General features: G+C 34.7%; 2 protein-coding genes across 2 annotated transcripts in view; one reads left to right on the forward strand and one right to left on the reverse strand.

Annotated features, from left to right (window-relative positions):
* The window catches only part of LOC106463422, a 220,806-nt gene that overhangs the window by 89,235 nt on the left and 113,842 nt on the right, over positions 1-17,729 (reverse strand). The gene's annotated exons all lie outside the window — the stretch shown is intronic.
* The window catches only part of LOC106463420 (protein scabrous-like), a 20,127-nt gene continuing 3,470 nt past the window's right edge, over positions 1,073-17,729 (forward strand). The window contains exons 1-4 of the mRNA XM_022390910.1: positions 1,073-2,386; positions 14,468-14,542; positions 15,205-15,310; positions 16,333-17,232. Coding sequence (XP_022246618.1) covers positions 1,454-2,386; positions 14,468-14,542; positions 15,205-15,310; positions 16,333-17,232 — 2,014 coding nt within the window. The 5' untranslated portion in view covers positions 1,073-1,453. The remainder of the gene's footprint in view (positions 2,387-14,467; positions 14,543-15,204; positions 15,311-16,332; positions 17,233-17,729) is intronic.

The following is a 17,729-nucleotide window of genomic DNA, read 5'->3' on the forward strand; positions in this document are numbered from 1 at the left end:
AACAACAACAACAAAACCACTTAACTTATAAAATTAAAACTGTAAAGTGTTTTTTAACAACAACAACAACAAAACCACTTAACTTATAAAATTAAAACTGTAAAGTGTTTTTGAAAACAACAACAACAAAACCACTTAACTTATAAAATTAAAACTGTAAAATGTTTTCATGATATAACCGAGATGAGTATTAGTGAAAACAAGCTCATACAAGTTGTATTTGAAACGTTAACGCACACACAGAATGGACACAGCACGTACACGTATACATAATTATTTGTTATGCCTACATAGAAAAAAATTTCCAGTCATTGCATCTATTATCAAATCGTTTAAATGTAAGAAAAAAAGAGTATAATAAAAACATAAATGGAGAGACTTATGAAAATAACTGATGTGTTTAATATAATAAAAGCACATAAAATACACATTATATGTAGCATAAAACTTCATCGTCATAAAATAATGTACAAAATATGCAATGATAAAGAAATTCCAAAGTACATACCTAAGTTTATTAAACTTTTAGCATACATTAATGGTTCTGAACATGCAATTCTTAAACCATTTAAGACAGTTCCTCAATTACAGTTTTCATGCGAGATTGACAGTTGTGATTAGAAGTAAAAAGAACTGATTTTGAGTAACTAGTTATTCAACAACGGAAAGTCACTTGAAATAAAGTTTGATTTAGTCACAATCATTTATCGTAACATACTTTCATAATAAAACTCGTACACACGTCTGTTGTTCTGTGAATAAGCTTCTCATAAATTTCAAAGGCAATATTTAATACGATTGCTCCGGTAGAATCATAATACGACCTTGTAGCTGTGGTGAGAAATAGAAACTCATTCGAAGCATTATTCAATCACAGAAAATTTCCATTAAAATGCTACTTGGAGGAGTTATATAAGCTTTATAGAGTATAAATTTTAAACAAGATGCACGAATACGCATATAGAACTTTCCACTTTAAGTCAAAAGAATGCATAGAATGAATGGTATGTGGAACCTTTATAATAAAGATAAAGAAAAAACCTAGGTATGCCAGAACCTGAATAAAAGGTGAACTACATGCAGCTGCCAACGTAAAAGGCACGTGGAGTCTTACCACCCCGCGGCAGATGTGTAACGCATTTCTATTGCCCCTAAGTAAGCTTTCCTGTCATACGTCAGGGGCCGCGTCTCGGAGTATATAGACGCGTGTTATCATCAGTCTTCGTTAGTTTAGAAGCTAGACGCACCACGACTGTATTGAGTAGCGCTTTTTGTGCATGTGCTCTCGAGTGTAGCAACGAGCTCATAGCGTAGCGATAGTCACTAGATCTTTTTTCAAGTTTTTGAAAGGTTTAAGCCACAGTTATTCATTTATGAAACTGAACGGCGTAGGAACAACTGAAGTACTTATGGTTTTGGCTGATATAGCAATACGGAAACTTCCAATTGTATTATGATGGAATACAAATTTTGTCAGCCAAATCTTTTGGCTCTAGCAAGGACACTGGTCAGTTTTCTTTTATTGCTTCAGTCTGTTTCATGTTCCTTGGATAGTTTTGCGCCATCTGAACTAAACAGTGTGACAAATATGTTGAAAGAACTCAAGTCAGAAGTGGAGACTCTGCGTGAGGCCCGCCATCAAGATAAGGCTTTTATCAAAGTACTAGAACAACGTGTAAACTGGTTGGAGAGATCCACAGCTTCATCTCAACATCCTACTTTACAGCCTCCACTTGTCACTCCACCGCATTTGAAAATCCTCGACAAGTCGGAGTCTCATCATCATTATAAAGGGAGTTCGAAAGCACATCATCACCATCATGTCCGTGCTAGTCGTACACACGGGACGGTCCGTAGCCTCGAGAAGGAACATCGGGTTTTAGGCAGGTTGGAAAGTCAGCTTCGGCAGCTCCAACGAGATCTCGCCGAGATTGTAGCCGTCAAAGAAAGAGAGGTCGGTGTCACAGAAGAAGCTGGAGATTTGAGGCTGGAGACTGAGCTCCTCCGTACAGAAATCCGCCGACTCCAGCAGAATCTGAATAGCTTACGGGCCGACAGAGAGCATGACCAGGAGACTTTGGCTCCACTCCGTGTGAATCAAGCCACTAACAAATGGCTGCAAAAGACTGTTGAACATCTCCGATCAGAGATCGGGGAACTGGCGGCAACCCTGAACGTTTCGGCCTCACTGAACCGGTGGCACACCTTCGAGTCGACAGTTGCACTTCTAAAGTCTGATTTCGTTGCCCTTCAAAAAGAAGTTGAAGCACTTCAGGCGCTACATATGAAAGACGCAGCTTCAGTAGATCAGCTCCAAGAAGAAGTGAAGGATCTGAGAAGTCTGTCTCAAAAACTCTCCGTCAACTATCAGCACCTTTCTGAGGAGGTAAGAGGTTCTTGACTATTATTAGATCTTTAACTAGTGCTAGTTGGTAACACTCGCTACCGTAATAATGCTGAAGTACGCGTAGCAAGAATACAAATTTAAATACTCTCTACATGTCCTCCCCCCTTTTACACGTGATTTTAAATCACAACAACAAATGATGTTATCGTAGGAACTATTGGAGAATCGTTGGGACAAGTTAAGTGTTCATCTGCCTTTCTGCCACACAAATATTCATCGCTGCATAGGATTCATCTGAATATTTCTAGGTTTCTATTAATAATAATAAAAAAACAATAACTAGACAATAATAATAATATTGAATTAACACGAATTTTACTGACTAAAAAAGTATGTATTAGCATAGTGTTAGACAGATTATAACTTGTTTATTATGCTTATGGCAAGCAACTTGCGTTCTCACTGTACTTGCAATAAAGATTCAAGACTCAGTGAATCTTAATAACGAAGCTTGGGTGGTATTTAGTACCAGCTTTTACGTTTTGCACAAACTCGAATACTATAATCTGCTAGTCACCTCAGGTGGTTTAGAAAAATAGCATTATACCAAAGTCCTTAAAATGATATCACACACGGTGATTTAATCTCCCATAGGTATAGTCTGGGCTGATAATCTATATTTAATAATTTGTAATCTCTAACTCTTTGTTCAAGTAGCTCATTTTCCTCGGTAAAGAAGCAATAAAGAAAGTATTTACAAGTTTGTCAATAGATGGCAGCACATGGCTAGCAAAATTGTTTTTCATTTGTATTTTACCTTTGTGATAGAGAATAGCATTTTGAAGATTACATTTCACTTTTCAAAATATACATATAACGAATCAACGTAATACGTTTATTATGTTTCAACATTTTGTATCAAGTTTGAAGTTTCATCAGCTTTGCTTGCACGGACACTACTGGTAAAAGGTTTGGAAGAAACAAATGATGTACGGAAACATTGGAATGTTAATAATATTATTCATTCTTCTTTAATCTAATTCCTGAATTACTAAAATCTTTACCTCCATGAACGGATAACTGTATCCTCTTTATAAGAATACTACAGACATTGCTGAGAAAGTTGTCTCATAAATGTACTGGCATCCCAGTATATCCTCCTTGTACTGGGAAAGCTGTAAAACAGGGAAGGGTATACATACGTGTGTTGCCTCATAAGTCAACTAAGGGAAGTTTAATATTAAATATACTGATTTTTTTCAGAACAGGTAGTTACTTTTGTATTCTAATTATCTAAATTGCTTTAAAGTGTAATATTTCCCAAGATTTAAAGAGATGCTCAAATATGACCCTTTTACTGCCATTACTGTATGACGGAGTAAAACATTGGCTCTCCATTTCACATCAAAATAGTTTCCTACCAAAACATATGTTGTGTTAAACGTTGGGATACTGACTGCAATTATTTATCCACTGAAGAATTTACCAGGTTTTTACTTGTATCATGAAGACAAAAAACGAAAAGAAAAAACAACAACATTATTTGTAATTCTTTTAGTACGTCATATTTGTTGTTTTGGTACATCAATTGAGCAGACTGCTCATTAGAATTGTTCACATAACTTGAAAAATGAAACATTTATCTGTTCACAAAAATCAATATATTCAATACATGAGTACCTTAAGTTCAGTTATAAGGTAACACACTCACCAGTAGTATAGCTTTACCAGTAAACGGAGGACAAATTGGACTGCTAGAACACTTATGAAACGATGTTTGCAGCAACATTTTAAAAAGAAGCCAGTTATTTGTTCAGGGACACAGATATATTAGTAATTCAAGGATAAGAGATCAATGAACAAGATTCTACTCACCCCAGTCCTTCTGTCTTCATTTGTTGTTCTAAACTTTTGAACTGTAAATATACTGGCTTCTGGAGACCATAACGACCTACTTTCGGAAGTAAATCACTCCTTGGAAGTACGACCAACTATAACATTCCTGTCCAGCATGACAGTTTATATCTTTGTAAGCAATACTGTCATCTTGGCATTCCAATACATGTTTTGGTTTGTATTATGACCAGCTCTGACTTACGCAAGTGAGAGATAGGACCCTAAATAATTTACAAAGCATTTGCTCACTCAGTGTAGAAAACGTGTGACTAAAGAAGAACACATACTAAACTTGTTTTGATCTTATCAAACTTAGAGTTTCTGATCCGAATAATAGTTATAAGTAATATTTGGAATACCACGCATTCTATTGTAACTCACTCATTATGCTCTTCAAGTTTTTCATCCAATTAAACAACAATGTAGCCGGAGGTTAGTTTCGCCGTCGTCTCTTGGCATCAGAGGGCGCCTAAAGCACTTACATAGACACATGACTAATATAAAAAATAAATCTTTATAGAATTAATAACGACTAAACATTGCGTCAACCGCCTCTCAATCTGTGTACGTGTTCATCATTTTACTGTAAATAACTCCTAAGCGCAGTGTGAATTTACTTCTGATTTAGGGTTAATTTTTATTTTCACTTGGTGTTCCACTTGTATTCATCATGATTGGTCCATTAATACATTACTGTAATTTTTTCAGTTAAGTTACAAATAATATCAAATCTGTACAAGATATACTTGCGCAAAATCCCCAAAGTGTTCTCTTTCAAGAGTAAATTAAACCAAAATTAAGAGTAACAAGTATTTTTTCATTTCCTTTCAAGTTCTTATGTCATGTTGTGTTGTCGCCTACAGAATGCATAATTCGTCTCGTGATTCTGGCATGCACATGTTTTACTTACGTCACGACGGTACAAATTTCAACGTTAAGCGTCCCTTATGTGACGTCATTCTTGTGTCTATTGACTGACTGACAACACATTATTATATAGTGGTGCGAGTGGTTAAAACAGGCGACCTTCGTCCCCCTTTCGGGGAAATTAGTCCAATTACATATATATTCTACGTATTCAAACTACAATCAAATGAAAGGAAACTAGAGTTACGACTAACCCGTTTCTAAGCAAAATATATTTTTTAATTTTCTAATAATGCTGGCATTCCCAAAAATCTGTTTGAGCTAGGCTTTACGTAAATGATCAATCTTACTAATTACTTTCAAAGATTGATTATGATTTTTAATTCAATGTTTACAGAAATAAAACTTCTTACCGTTTCATGGTAATTTACATACAGTTTTTAATAATTACACTACGAAGTTTTACATCGGTTTAACAACTCGATATTACCAATTTCACTCAAACACCGAAACAACGGAGAATTTTAGGAGACAGAGTGAATAGTCTTAAAAATGTAGCGTAAAGATGACATTACACGAACACATATGAAACAGTTGCAAACTTCTGGATGAAATAAAAGCAGCTACGTACTGTCTACGGGTCTGGTGCAAATTTGAAACACACACACAGATGCAAAACATAAAGTCTGCATTGTTATATTTCCAGGTTTCAACAACAAGGTTAAAATTTTGGCTGACTCGATTGATAATAATTAGTTCTAAAAGCCTTAAAGCAATAACTACAAAACTAACTAAATACATTATGGTTGCAAAAATCTAAGTACCTTACCAAGTTATTATTTGATCAGAATTACAAGGGTTTTAACTTCATAATAAGTTATTTTATTGAGGATTCTCGGGTACATGAATACAGTTGAAGATTAAAGTTAGAAAAAAAAGTATACTTAGTATGTTAATTATTAAAAATAAACAATCTGAAAATTCAAAATGTATTCATCTACATTGCAAGTTTATTGAAATTCCACCAAAAATTATTTAAACCAGATTGGTTACACAAAACACAGAATAACAACACTTTAGTGGTTGGTTCCATTCGGAGTTACATTTAGCACGAAAAGTACAAACGTTGTAAATACATATAGAGTACGAAAAGTACAAACGTTGTAAATACATATAGAGTACGAAGTACAAACGTTGTAAATACATACAGAGTACGAAGTAGAAATGTTGTAAATACATACAGAGTACGAAGTAGAAATGTTGTAAATACATACAGAGTACGAAAAGTACAAACGTTGTAAATACATACAGAGTACGAAAAGTACAAACGTTGTAAATACATACAGAGTACGAAAAGTACAAACGTTGTAAATACATACAGAGTACGAAAAGTACAAACGTTGTAAATACATACAGAGTACGAAAAGTACAAAATTTGTAAATACATACAGAGTACGAAGTACAAACGTTGTAAATACATACAGAGTACGAAAAGTACAAACGTTGTAAATACATACAGAGTACGAAAAGTACAAACGTTGTAAATACATACAGAGTACGAAGTAGAAACGTTGTAAATACATACAGAGTACGAAGTAGAAACGTTGTAAATACATACAGAGTACGAAGTACAAGTGTTTTAAATACATACAGAGTACGAAGTACAAGTGTTGTAAATACATACAGAGTACGAAGTACAAGTGTTGTAAATACATACAGAGTACGAAGTACAAACGTTGTAAATACATACAGAGTACGAAGTACAAACGTTGTAAATACATACAGAGTACGAAGTACAAACGTTGTAAATACATACAGAGTACGAAGTACAAACGTTGTAAATACATACAGAGTACGAAGTAGAAATGTTGTAAATACATACAGAGTACGAAGTACAAATGTTGCACGGTGGAGGATAGACAACCATTGTTTTATGTACACCAAGTTTGTACATGGGAAGTTCCAAGAACAATTATTTATCTTATTGTCAATCACAGATATTAAAACAAGTTTACACCATTGAAAAGAAAACCATTTTATAACTTATAAAAAAAAGCACTGTTAGAACAGCCAACTTTCGTATACACGGTACTTTCTTTTTCTCATTACCTTCGTGTAACCCGTCGCTGGTACAACTACAATCAATACAAAAATGCGTTCTCCCTTATTAATTAAACGGAAGCAGCTATAACATTCGCTCATAACTTGTAAGAACAGTGTTTTAGCAGCCAGATGTAACCGAGGCATCAGTGAAAACCACCACAAAAGACTAGCACAAACTTCACTAAGGAGAGTAAGAGACGAGTACGAATATTTTAACAGAACTGAGAAAATAGAATGATTTACAAAGTAGAAAAAATAAGAAAACAAATGTTCCAGCATAATCTCATACGTATATATCTACGGGTAAAATTTCATGTAAAAATTATAGAAATTCTATTTGGCTAAGTTTGTATTTATTGTCCCTCTCCCCGACGGGTCAGTGAAAAGTTTACGAACTTACAACGCTAAAATCCAAGGTTCGATTCCTCGCGATAAACAGAGCATAGATAGCCCATTGTGCAGCTTTAGAATAAACCAACAATAACTTGTATTTATTAAAGTCTCTGTCCTAGCTTAAACCATCACCTCGCCACTTTCAGTGAATTAAAGTGTCCATCACCTCTTTCATTTTTGTCGTTGTTGTTTTCACTTTTATATTCAAGGCATATCAGTTGCAAACTTTTGGATAGAAAAGTCTACGTATTATCGACTGATCTAATGTAAACTTGAAACAGAGAGATGCAAAAAATAACATATAACCTCTGACTATAATTCCGCGAGTCCTTTGCCATTGTTATATTTCCAGGAATCAAACATCTAAGTAGAGAGTTCGAGTGAGCGTAGGTGGTGTTTTCACACCATCGGTTATTTAAGCAACCAACCTTTTTTTACTACTAGCACGCCTGTAAACATTGCACCCACTTCTTATATTCCAGTGTTAAAATAAACTCTAACAATATTCATATATAATGAATAAATAAAAGTTGTAGATATAAAAAAAAATACAGATATTACGAAAATATATTTGTTTTCAATCACGAATTCTGCGTTTAGAGATTCTCCATGAGACCGTTGAGTTCGTTTTCTTTTGATATTGGAACTTGCTGGAACTTTCTTTTTCAGTTTTACACAATAACAGGCAGCCGAAGCTGTATAAGGGGCTAACGGTAACAAACATGCCCGATATGGTTAACCTCATTTTTGTATTTAAGGGTTAACTTCGAAACGAACTAACGGTACGCAAGATATTGCAAAGTTTTACACACATCTGCAGATCCTCCATACAAAAGTACGGAAAGTAAAAACACGACCAATGTAAACAAGCATTGTAGGAGGACGCCCCCCCCCTCTCACACCACTCGGGACGCACGTGCAACGCATCTGCTCAAGTTCATTCCCTGACCACAAATAAATTGTTTTGCTTTCATCTAGCGGTACCAAAGTCTCTCGAAAGACGCATATTCGTACTTGGTTAGTTAGATAGCTGATAAACTTCCCGACTTCCTTTCTCTTCACATTACCCTGCTTATCATTTAAATGCATGGGGTTGAAGAGGGGGGGTAGTTAAAACTTACCTTCTCGTATCCCACATGTCTACACACACACACACACATCATTGTAGTGTTCGTTTTAAACACATCAGTTGGACTTGTTTTTAAAAGTATAGTTTGACTTTGGTTCTTGTTTGAACCTAGCCACAATTCAGATTCTTGTTTGAACCTAGCCACAGTTCAGATTCTTGTTTGAACCTAGCCACAGTTCAGGTTCTTGTTTGAACCTAGCCACAGTTCAGGTTCTTGTTTGAACCTAGCCACAGTTCAGGTTCTTGTTTGAACCTAGCCACAGTTCAGGTTCTTGTTTGAACCTAGCCACAGTTCAGGTTCTTGTTTGAACCTAGCCACAGTTCAGGTTCTTGTTTGAACCTAGTCACAGTTCAGGTTCTTGTTTGAACCTAGCCACAGTTCAGGTTCTTGTTTGAACCTAGTCACAGTTCAGGTTCTTGTTTGAACCTAGTCACAGTTCAGGTTCTTGTTTGAACCTAGTCACAGTTCAGGTTCTTGTTTGCACCTAGTCACAGTTCAGGTTCTTGTTTGCACCTAGTCACAGTTCAGGTTCTTGTTTGCACCTAGTCACAATTCAGGTTCTTGTTTGAACCTAGTCACAATTCAGGTTCTTGTTTGAACCTAGTCACAATTCAGGTTCTTGTTTGAACCTAGCCACAATTCAGGTTCTTGTTTGAACCTAGCCACAATTCAGATTCTTGTTTGCACCTAGTCACAATTCAGGTTCTTGTTTGAACCTAGCCACAGTTCAGGTTCTTGTTTGAACCTAGCCACAGTTCAGGTTCTTGTTTGAACCTAGTCACAGTTCAGGTTCTTGTTTGAACCTAGTCACAGTTCAGGTTCTTGTTTGCACCTAGTCACAGTTCAGGTTCTTGTTTGAACCTAGCCACAGTTCAGGTTCTTGTTTGAACCTAGCCACAATTCACATTGTAGTTTGCACTTTGTTACTTACTTTCACGTATCTGTACACAACTTTGTTTTCTACCTATCGTAAATAGAAATAAATCATTCTTATATCATAATATGTATAAATATGAAGAATGCAGGATGCATACCTGCTAATGATGCTATGAATAGCTGCTGCTTTTGTTAATATATTTTCTTACTTCTCTGTTAGCTTAAAGACATAATGATTTAAGTGCGTGTAGTTCGACAGGGACAGGCCAGACTCAATCAAAGTGTACAAAGATGGTTAACGGTCACTTCTCTATTAAAGACATGATGATTTAAGTGCGTGTATTTAGACAGGGACAGGTCAGACTCAGTCAAAGTGTACAACGATGGTTAATTGTCACTTCCCTATTAAAGACATGATTAATTAAGTGAGAGTAGCTAGACAAGGACAGGTCAGACTCAGCCAAAGTGTACAAAGATGGTTAACTGTCACTTCCCTATTAAAGACATGATTAATTAAGTGAGAGTAGCTAGACAAGGACAGGTCAGACTCAGCCAAAGTGTACAAAGATGGTTAACTGTCACTTCCCTATTAAAGACATGATTAATTAAGTGAGAGTAGCTAGACAAGGACAGGTCAGACTCAGTCAAAGTGTACAAAGATGGTTAACTGTCACTTCTCTATTAAAGACATGATTAATTAAGTGAGAGTAGCTAGACAAGGACAGGTCAGACTCAGTCAAAGCGTACAACGATGGTTAATTGTTACTTCTGTATTAGAATAAGGACATGAATAATTAAGTGCGAGTAACTAGGCAGGGACAGGTAAGATTTAGCCAAAACATAAAACGACGGTTAACTGTCACTTCTCTATAAAAGTAAAGAGATGATGAGTTAAGTGCAAATAATTACACTTGGATAGCTAATATTCAATTAAAGTTCACAACGATATTGAACTGTTACTTAGAAAAATGACGAGAAGTTAGAGTAGGCAGTTACATACAAGCCCACGGTGTTAAGGGGTCCACAGTGATTATGTTGTTTTTAATAGCCTTCTCAGATAGTTTTTAAATTAGGAAATCTAGCACACTCAAATAATTAGATTTAGTAAAGAATTGTTTTAATAGTAAAATCTCAATGCTAAAAAAAAGAACTTCTAAAGAAATGGGCCCCCACAGAAAAGCACTTGCCTATAGGCCTTAAGCCGGCCATCACAAGGATGTGTCAAATTCACTTTTTTTCAGGGCAAATTGAAATTCAGCAATCTATGTGATTATTGCCCTATAATGTGAATAATAGCAATAAATTTATAAGTAATATATGGTAACAAGTGTTTCATAGAAGTTGCCTGTTCGTGCTAAATTAGAGCTAGTCACAAGTATGCATCTGAATTGTTTGGTGTTGCGCTATTCACTTTTGCCGATTTTTGTCTTTAATGTTTCTAAATCGAACATGAGTTTTCGTAAGTTTTACCTGAACATGTTACCTTGGCAAAGTATTTGAACCTTTTAAATTATACGTTTTATACAATGAGGTAAGTTGTCGCCGATAAATACATGTACTATTAGCTTTCGTTCACATATCTTGTTCGATGTTTTGGGTTTGAAAGAATCCAGTTATATCACTGAGTAAAACAACTATACATTTTTGACTATTAATTTATAAAACGAAAAAAAAACACGTTCATTTGGTTTCTCTGCAGTTCTCTCGATTGTTTTCTGTTTCTTTCCAAAGTCCTAAAAACATCGAAAAGTTTGGAACTTACGCTTGAAAGTAATCGTTTTGAGAGATAAAAAATTAATCTTTGAAAACGAGGCCACAAATGAAAGGAAAAAAAAAAGTCGTTTATAGAAGGATATACATAACCCGTGGGAAACATCATTACGGGTATGTTGCATACAGAAATCAAAAATTGGCTTTGTATTTGGGTCATCGTGTTGCGAAAACGTTTTTATAATAAGATAAGTATCTCCAAGACCGTGTACCTTAAATATGCATTTACTTTAAGCTTGTGTTGAGGGCTACTGAAGAGGAGTGTACGAATCCTGTTTGTAAAGGCACGGCTAATATGTAATATCCTTATAATTATATCAATATGTACTAATTGTCCCGTCCACGATCCGTATCTGGGTTTAATTAATATACTGGCGATGCGTCAAGGCCTCAGTATGAAGTGTTTAATATACATAATAGAATAATTGTATATGTACATATCGAATTGTCTCTACGTGACAAGAATGCAATCTGTTACTTCTGAACGCAATATTTCTAAGAACCATCCATGTGACTAACCGATAACTCCTTCCTTCAAATGTATTAAATATACTGATTTTTAAAGCATTTTCACTGATTCTTTAAGAACACAATAATAGTAAGCTCGACCTCTAGTCTCGTGTGTTTAAGACAGATTTCAAGATCAAAGTAAGTTTGGGGATTTTTTTTTTTTTTACTTTTTAATGTAAAAAAATAAGAAGAAGAAGAAAAGAAAAAAAACCAGGCGACTTGCATACTTCTCAGATTTCTTCTGTAACACAACAAGAGTAAGACGGGGAAACACCACACCAGAGGTGAGGGAGGGGAGTATATGTGTGAACAATGACGTGTTTATATCGAAGGGAGGGAGAGCAGATGGCTGCGTCAACTTTGTATTGTTCGGAGACCTTCTCCAATCAAATTGTAGTCTCAAGCAACGCATGCGCAGTAGACTTATCGGCGTGTATCGTTAAGTGGTTTGTCAGCGACAAAGTCTAGATTTGTCTTCTCTGGGTTTCGGAAAAAATGCAAGTATACTATATATCTATGTCTGTCTATCTTTCTACAGCACAAAAGTTACATAATCGTAGTACTAATACAAAATATACCTTTCCTCAATGACCAAATAACCTGGAAGATAATATAGTATATTTATAAAACAATATCCATAAGTACTTATCAGGGACAAATGTCTGGGTTTCATATTTCAGCTTGAAATTTTAGTAGAGTGACACTGGTCTTGTTCGTATCATGGTATTTTTTGTGATTAGAGATAAATGGGTGAAAAATTTCAAGGCATCATTTCATTCTTAATAACGACGCCACCTTGATGATCCGCTACGTTTATCGTGAATAACTTATAACGCTTAAATTCGGGATTCAATCCCTGCAGTTGGCACAGCAGTTGAATAGTGTATAAAGCAAAACGTGGCTGTGTCATGTCCAATGTTGCATTGTGTCTCATGTTTCCAAAGTAGATGTGGTAAAGTCTGCGTTTTTACCAATGTTAATCATAATGCAGCTTTTGGTAAATGTCATGAACATGTTCATTAGCATTGTATTAAATAAGTAGAAATTCTGAACAGTCTGCTTAAAAATCGCATCTTTATGCTAGAAAAAAAAATCTTACTGTGCGAAAGGTTTGTTTGTTTGCCGTTCAAAGGTAGCTGTACTTGTACTATTCATATCTGTGAGATCAGCATAAATATTTACAGTTTAAATAACTGGTCTTACAGTGAAAAATTAATGTCTTGTATCAGTCCATCAGGAAAATATAAATAAATAAAGAAGAAAATTTCCGTAGCGACAAAAACTACTTAATTTACGGCCCGGCATGGCCAGGTGGATAAGGCGCTCGACTCACAATCTGAGCGTCGCGGGTTCGAATCCGCATCCCACCAAACATGCTCGCCCTTTCAGCCGTGGGGGCGTTATAATGTGACGGTCAATCCCACTATTCGTTGGTAAAAAAGTAGCCCAAGAGTTGGCGGTGGGTGGTGATGACTAGCTGCCTTCCCTCTAGTCTTACACTGATAAATTAGGGACGGCTAGCGCAGATAGCCCTCGTGTAGCTTTGCGCGAAATTCCAAAAACAAAAAAACTTAATTTACGTGATGCAGATTCAGTTTAATGATTAATTATGATCAGCTTCCATTTAGAAGTGAAGATGAAACAGTAGTAATATCAGATGCTACAAAGTCACTTGTAAAGCTACAATGGGCAAGATTTGTTTTTAATGATCCTCCCATCCTCATCTTTTCTCTAATAAAGCTAACAGTATTGTGAAAATAAAAGCACCAGGTTTATTTTACAGAATAGTTGTCTCCTCACGTTAAAGATCAAGTAATACAAACTGATTTCTGTTAATTTAATAATCATTTTTAGTTAATTTCGAACTTCAAAATTATACACACATACACAAGAACAACTAATCACGTATCGCTGTCGTTGTCGACTCGTTTCCTCTGCTTTAGCCATTTTGGAGACGCAAAAAAATTTAGTATTTGATACGAGTATATTTCCAATACTTCCAAATTAGTAGTTGCTTAATATATCTCAATTTAATCACCTATACATTTACCTGTTATCGAAAGTTCCTTAATAATTCAATTTCATATATGAATTTATTTCAAATAAAATTATTTAAAAAAAGGCTGTCTCATTCTTGCTGGTTATGATCTAAATTGATGTGGTACGAAAAAAATCAGATATAAATGTGTGTGGAAAGATTTCTTATTTGTTTTAACATCATCCTGTAATAGAAAATGAGAAATTTAACTAGATTATGTAACAAAGACACATAATTTACATAATATACTAAATAAGAAAGAAAACGTACATAAATTGTTCTGGGAGAAGCACTAAACCATTAAACAGCAGAGAGTATTTGTTTGTTGTTTAGGCATTTCTTTAAATCTCGATTGTACTTTCCATTTTTAAGAGATTGGTCAAAAGTTTAACAAATTTTCTTCTGGAAGGAACGAGAAGTAAACTGAAACTACTGCATGCACCGGCAGCTTAGAGCATGCCCGTTGGAGCCCGTGTTTGTTCTTCCTCTAATTCAGTTCTTGTGGCTGTCACTGACCACCTGCCGTTTCTTTTACAGGTCGCCTCCCTCAAAGACGAAGAAGAGATTCAAGCGGCTAATAGACGATCCGTCTCAAGGATTTCCCCTCACGAGGTACGAGTTTATATCACGCGGTGTTTTTTTTTTATTCTCTTTCTTTCTTTATTTTTCATCTTTTAGAATAGGTTTGTATTTTATCCGTCACATGTCGATGAATTAACTTAGAAATAATAATATAAAAAAAACGTAGATAAAGCGTTTAGAATAAGCATTTTGATAGTACGACAGTTGCTGTTCCACTTTTGTAAGCTAGCCATAATATTTCTAGCCATATATACACTTGAAATGTTATATACGCCCATTTCCAAAAATGGTCAGCAAATGGCTAGAGATTAAGCAAATACTAGTTGACATATCTCAGAAATATCGCGTTGGCTTACAAAAGTGATTAGCCAAATGCTAGAGTTGAAGCAAATACCAGTTAACATATATATATATACATATATATATATATATGTTTTATGTATATTCAAATACACTTGCATACACACACAGTTCAATTTATGAAATTTACTTCTCCGTGTAAGAGTTTGTAATATATTGAAACATTCTTCACTTCTAAATTATATTATCTTTATAAAATTCGTTGAAACTGATTAACATTTATCTTGTGTTAACGTTATTATTCCTCAAACATATTAGTTGATAATATTATATTATATTAGTTGATACATTTTATGTCATACCCTCAGTTGCAAAAAAAATTGACATTTCAGGAAAAAAACACAAATGAAGTAATGACCAGAAGAACCTCAGCAAGTGTTACAGAAGATAATGGTTCTACCAAAAGAGACCATCATTTCAGTGGCTTCCATAAGTCAGGTAAGTGAGATATGTGAAGATTTGAATCGTTCCGGTAATGCTCTGAGAACAGTACACATAAAACAAAGGTACTCGTTATACTTATTTACTTTCCTTGTTCTCTTTCAACATTTAATATTTGATATCCATCTTATACAGTAAAGCATACGAGTTAAATAACTGGTTGTTGATTATCGGATATTCAAAACCAAACGAGTAGTGCCAAATAAATATTTGGCTAAAATTCGCTTCTCTTTTTGCTAAAGTTGACTGTGAGGTATTGAATATTTTATGGAGTAACAGAAATATCAAAACATCCTTTACAAACCGGTCCTCATCCCACAAAAGCACATTAAATGTTTTGATATCATCAGATAATTGCCGTATTAGTAATAAGATATATACAAAGGAAATTGCAAAATTACAAAAACAATTTATAAAGAAAGACCCCCCCCCCCAGTGGTTCAGAGGTAAGCACGGGGCTTATAACGCTAAAATGCGGGGGGTTCGACAGGTAAAGCTGAGCTAGCTCATTGTGCAACTTTACACTTAAACAAAATAATCAAACGTATACATAAGACTATTTACTTTGAAAGTTCTCCATTCAATTATAACTATCCTATTATTTTATAATCAAGTAGGTTGGAAAAATTATACAATATCATGGCATTACAATGCCAAAACGAATTCAAGATGCAACATTCAAACTTTTACTGACAAAACTGAATATATTTCTCTCGCATTACACAACAAACGATCAAGTACAATTTGGGTGTTATTTAGATATGTAAACAGAAAATTAATTAAAGTAAGAGTAAGAGTAAAAGAAAAGGAATTTAAATAGCGATGAAAATTTGTCTTGAAATAATCTTTAAAAAACTCGTTTGAAAGTTTTTCGAGGTCTAAGCGCTCGGGTTGTCGGGTTTCCTTTATTATCATTTATAAAATCTACATTTTTGATGCCTTAATCAAAAAGAGGATAATCTCGATATTTGCCATTAATTAAGTTACATTTTGTGTGACAGATTTTGTTTTCTTAACAGGAATATTCCATCGAACACATCGCCACAGACACGTGAAAAAAGAGTTAACTATGATGCAGAAAACCATGGAAGCAATTGAAAAGAAACAAGCTAAAATTCAACGGGATATTCACTGGATGAAGAAAAACTATACAACCATGAGTTCTAATGTTCACGCCCTTTCACGCACTACCAGTCTTCTTGAGAACCAAATTCCGAGTTTTAAAAAACAACAGTTTGATATGCATAGACAAATGAAAGAAAATAATGGTATAAGTGAAAGCCTACATCAGGAAATTCGGGCCACTAAGAAAGAACTTAAGAACATCACTCAGACCATAGAGGTTGTAGAGAAGCTTCATTCCTCTTCACTTAGACTTTTCGAAGCTCTCGAAACCATGGAAGGTCGATTCGACAAAAGCATCCATGATCTCCAAAAAGAAGTTTCCAAGTCTGATTTCAATCTTGGTCAGTTGCAATCTTCTTTTGAAATTATTCGTGAGGACCAAAATGATCACTACGAAACACTTAAGACACTGAATAAAGATTATTCGATCCTAAAAATGGAAGTCCAAAGAGATCGTTACAAGGTTCTGGCTCTTCAGAATGAGGTTCTTAACCAGTCTTTGCAGGAATGCAAAACTAATAATGAGGAAATTCTAAAAGAAATGAAATTGACGAACCTTGATAACAAAATTGGAAAACTACAAACACAAATCAATGATAACCAGTTAAAAGTTGATGCCTTGTACACCCAAGTTAAGACAAAAATTGATACCACCTCTCTTTCGGCTTGGAATGAACGCCACGAAGAGTTGAAACAAGGAATACACAATATCTCATCATCGATACCACAGATAAAGTCCTACTACTCTGATTTAAAGAACGAAATTTCAAAATTTGTGAATTTATTACCAAAAGGTATATTTTCAAATTTTATTGTTTTCCACCTTTATTTGCAAGAATGTTAAAATAGATTAACTCTCTGAATATAAATATGCTTAGAAGTGTATGTTAAAATATATTAACTATCTGTACATAAAAATGCCTAGAAGAATATGTTCAAATAGATTAACTCTCTCTATATGAAGATGCTTAGAAGTTTGTCAGTGAATAAGGCATTTTATGAGATAAATGTCTAATAAGAATTACAAATATAAGTAACAGTGTTTCATATACAATTATAGTAGTTAACCGTTACCATGCATTTTATATACATATGTATGTAATAGTTGGAAACTTGTACAACCTTATGTGAGCTAAAGATAAAAAACTATCTTAACCAAGTTAGTCAAAATAATATATATAACAAAGATATGTCTCTCCGTTATCTAATTACTACTAGGTCGCCGAGCCAATCTTTGTAAAATGATACTTTGGAACAAAGGGCATGTTAATGTGTGCTCAAAACCATCTTT

The sequence above is a fragment of the Limulus polyphemus genome, unplaced genomic scaffold (assembly GCF_000517525.1).
Source record: "Limulus polyphemus unplaced genomic scaffold, Limulus_polyphemus-2.1.2 Scaffold1402, whole genome shotgun sequence".
In the NCBI taxonomy this organism is placed as follows: domain Eukaryota; kingdom Metazoa; phylum Arthropoda; class Merostomata; order Xiphosura; family Limulidae; genus Limulus; species Limulus polyphemus.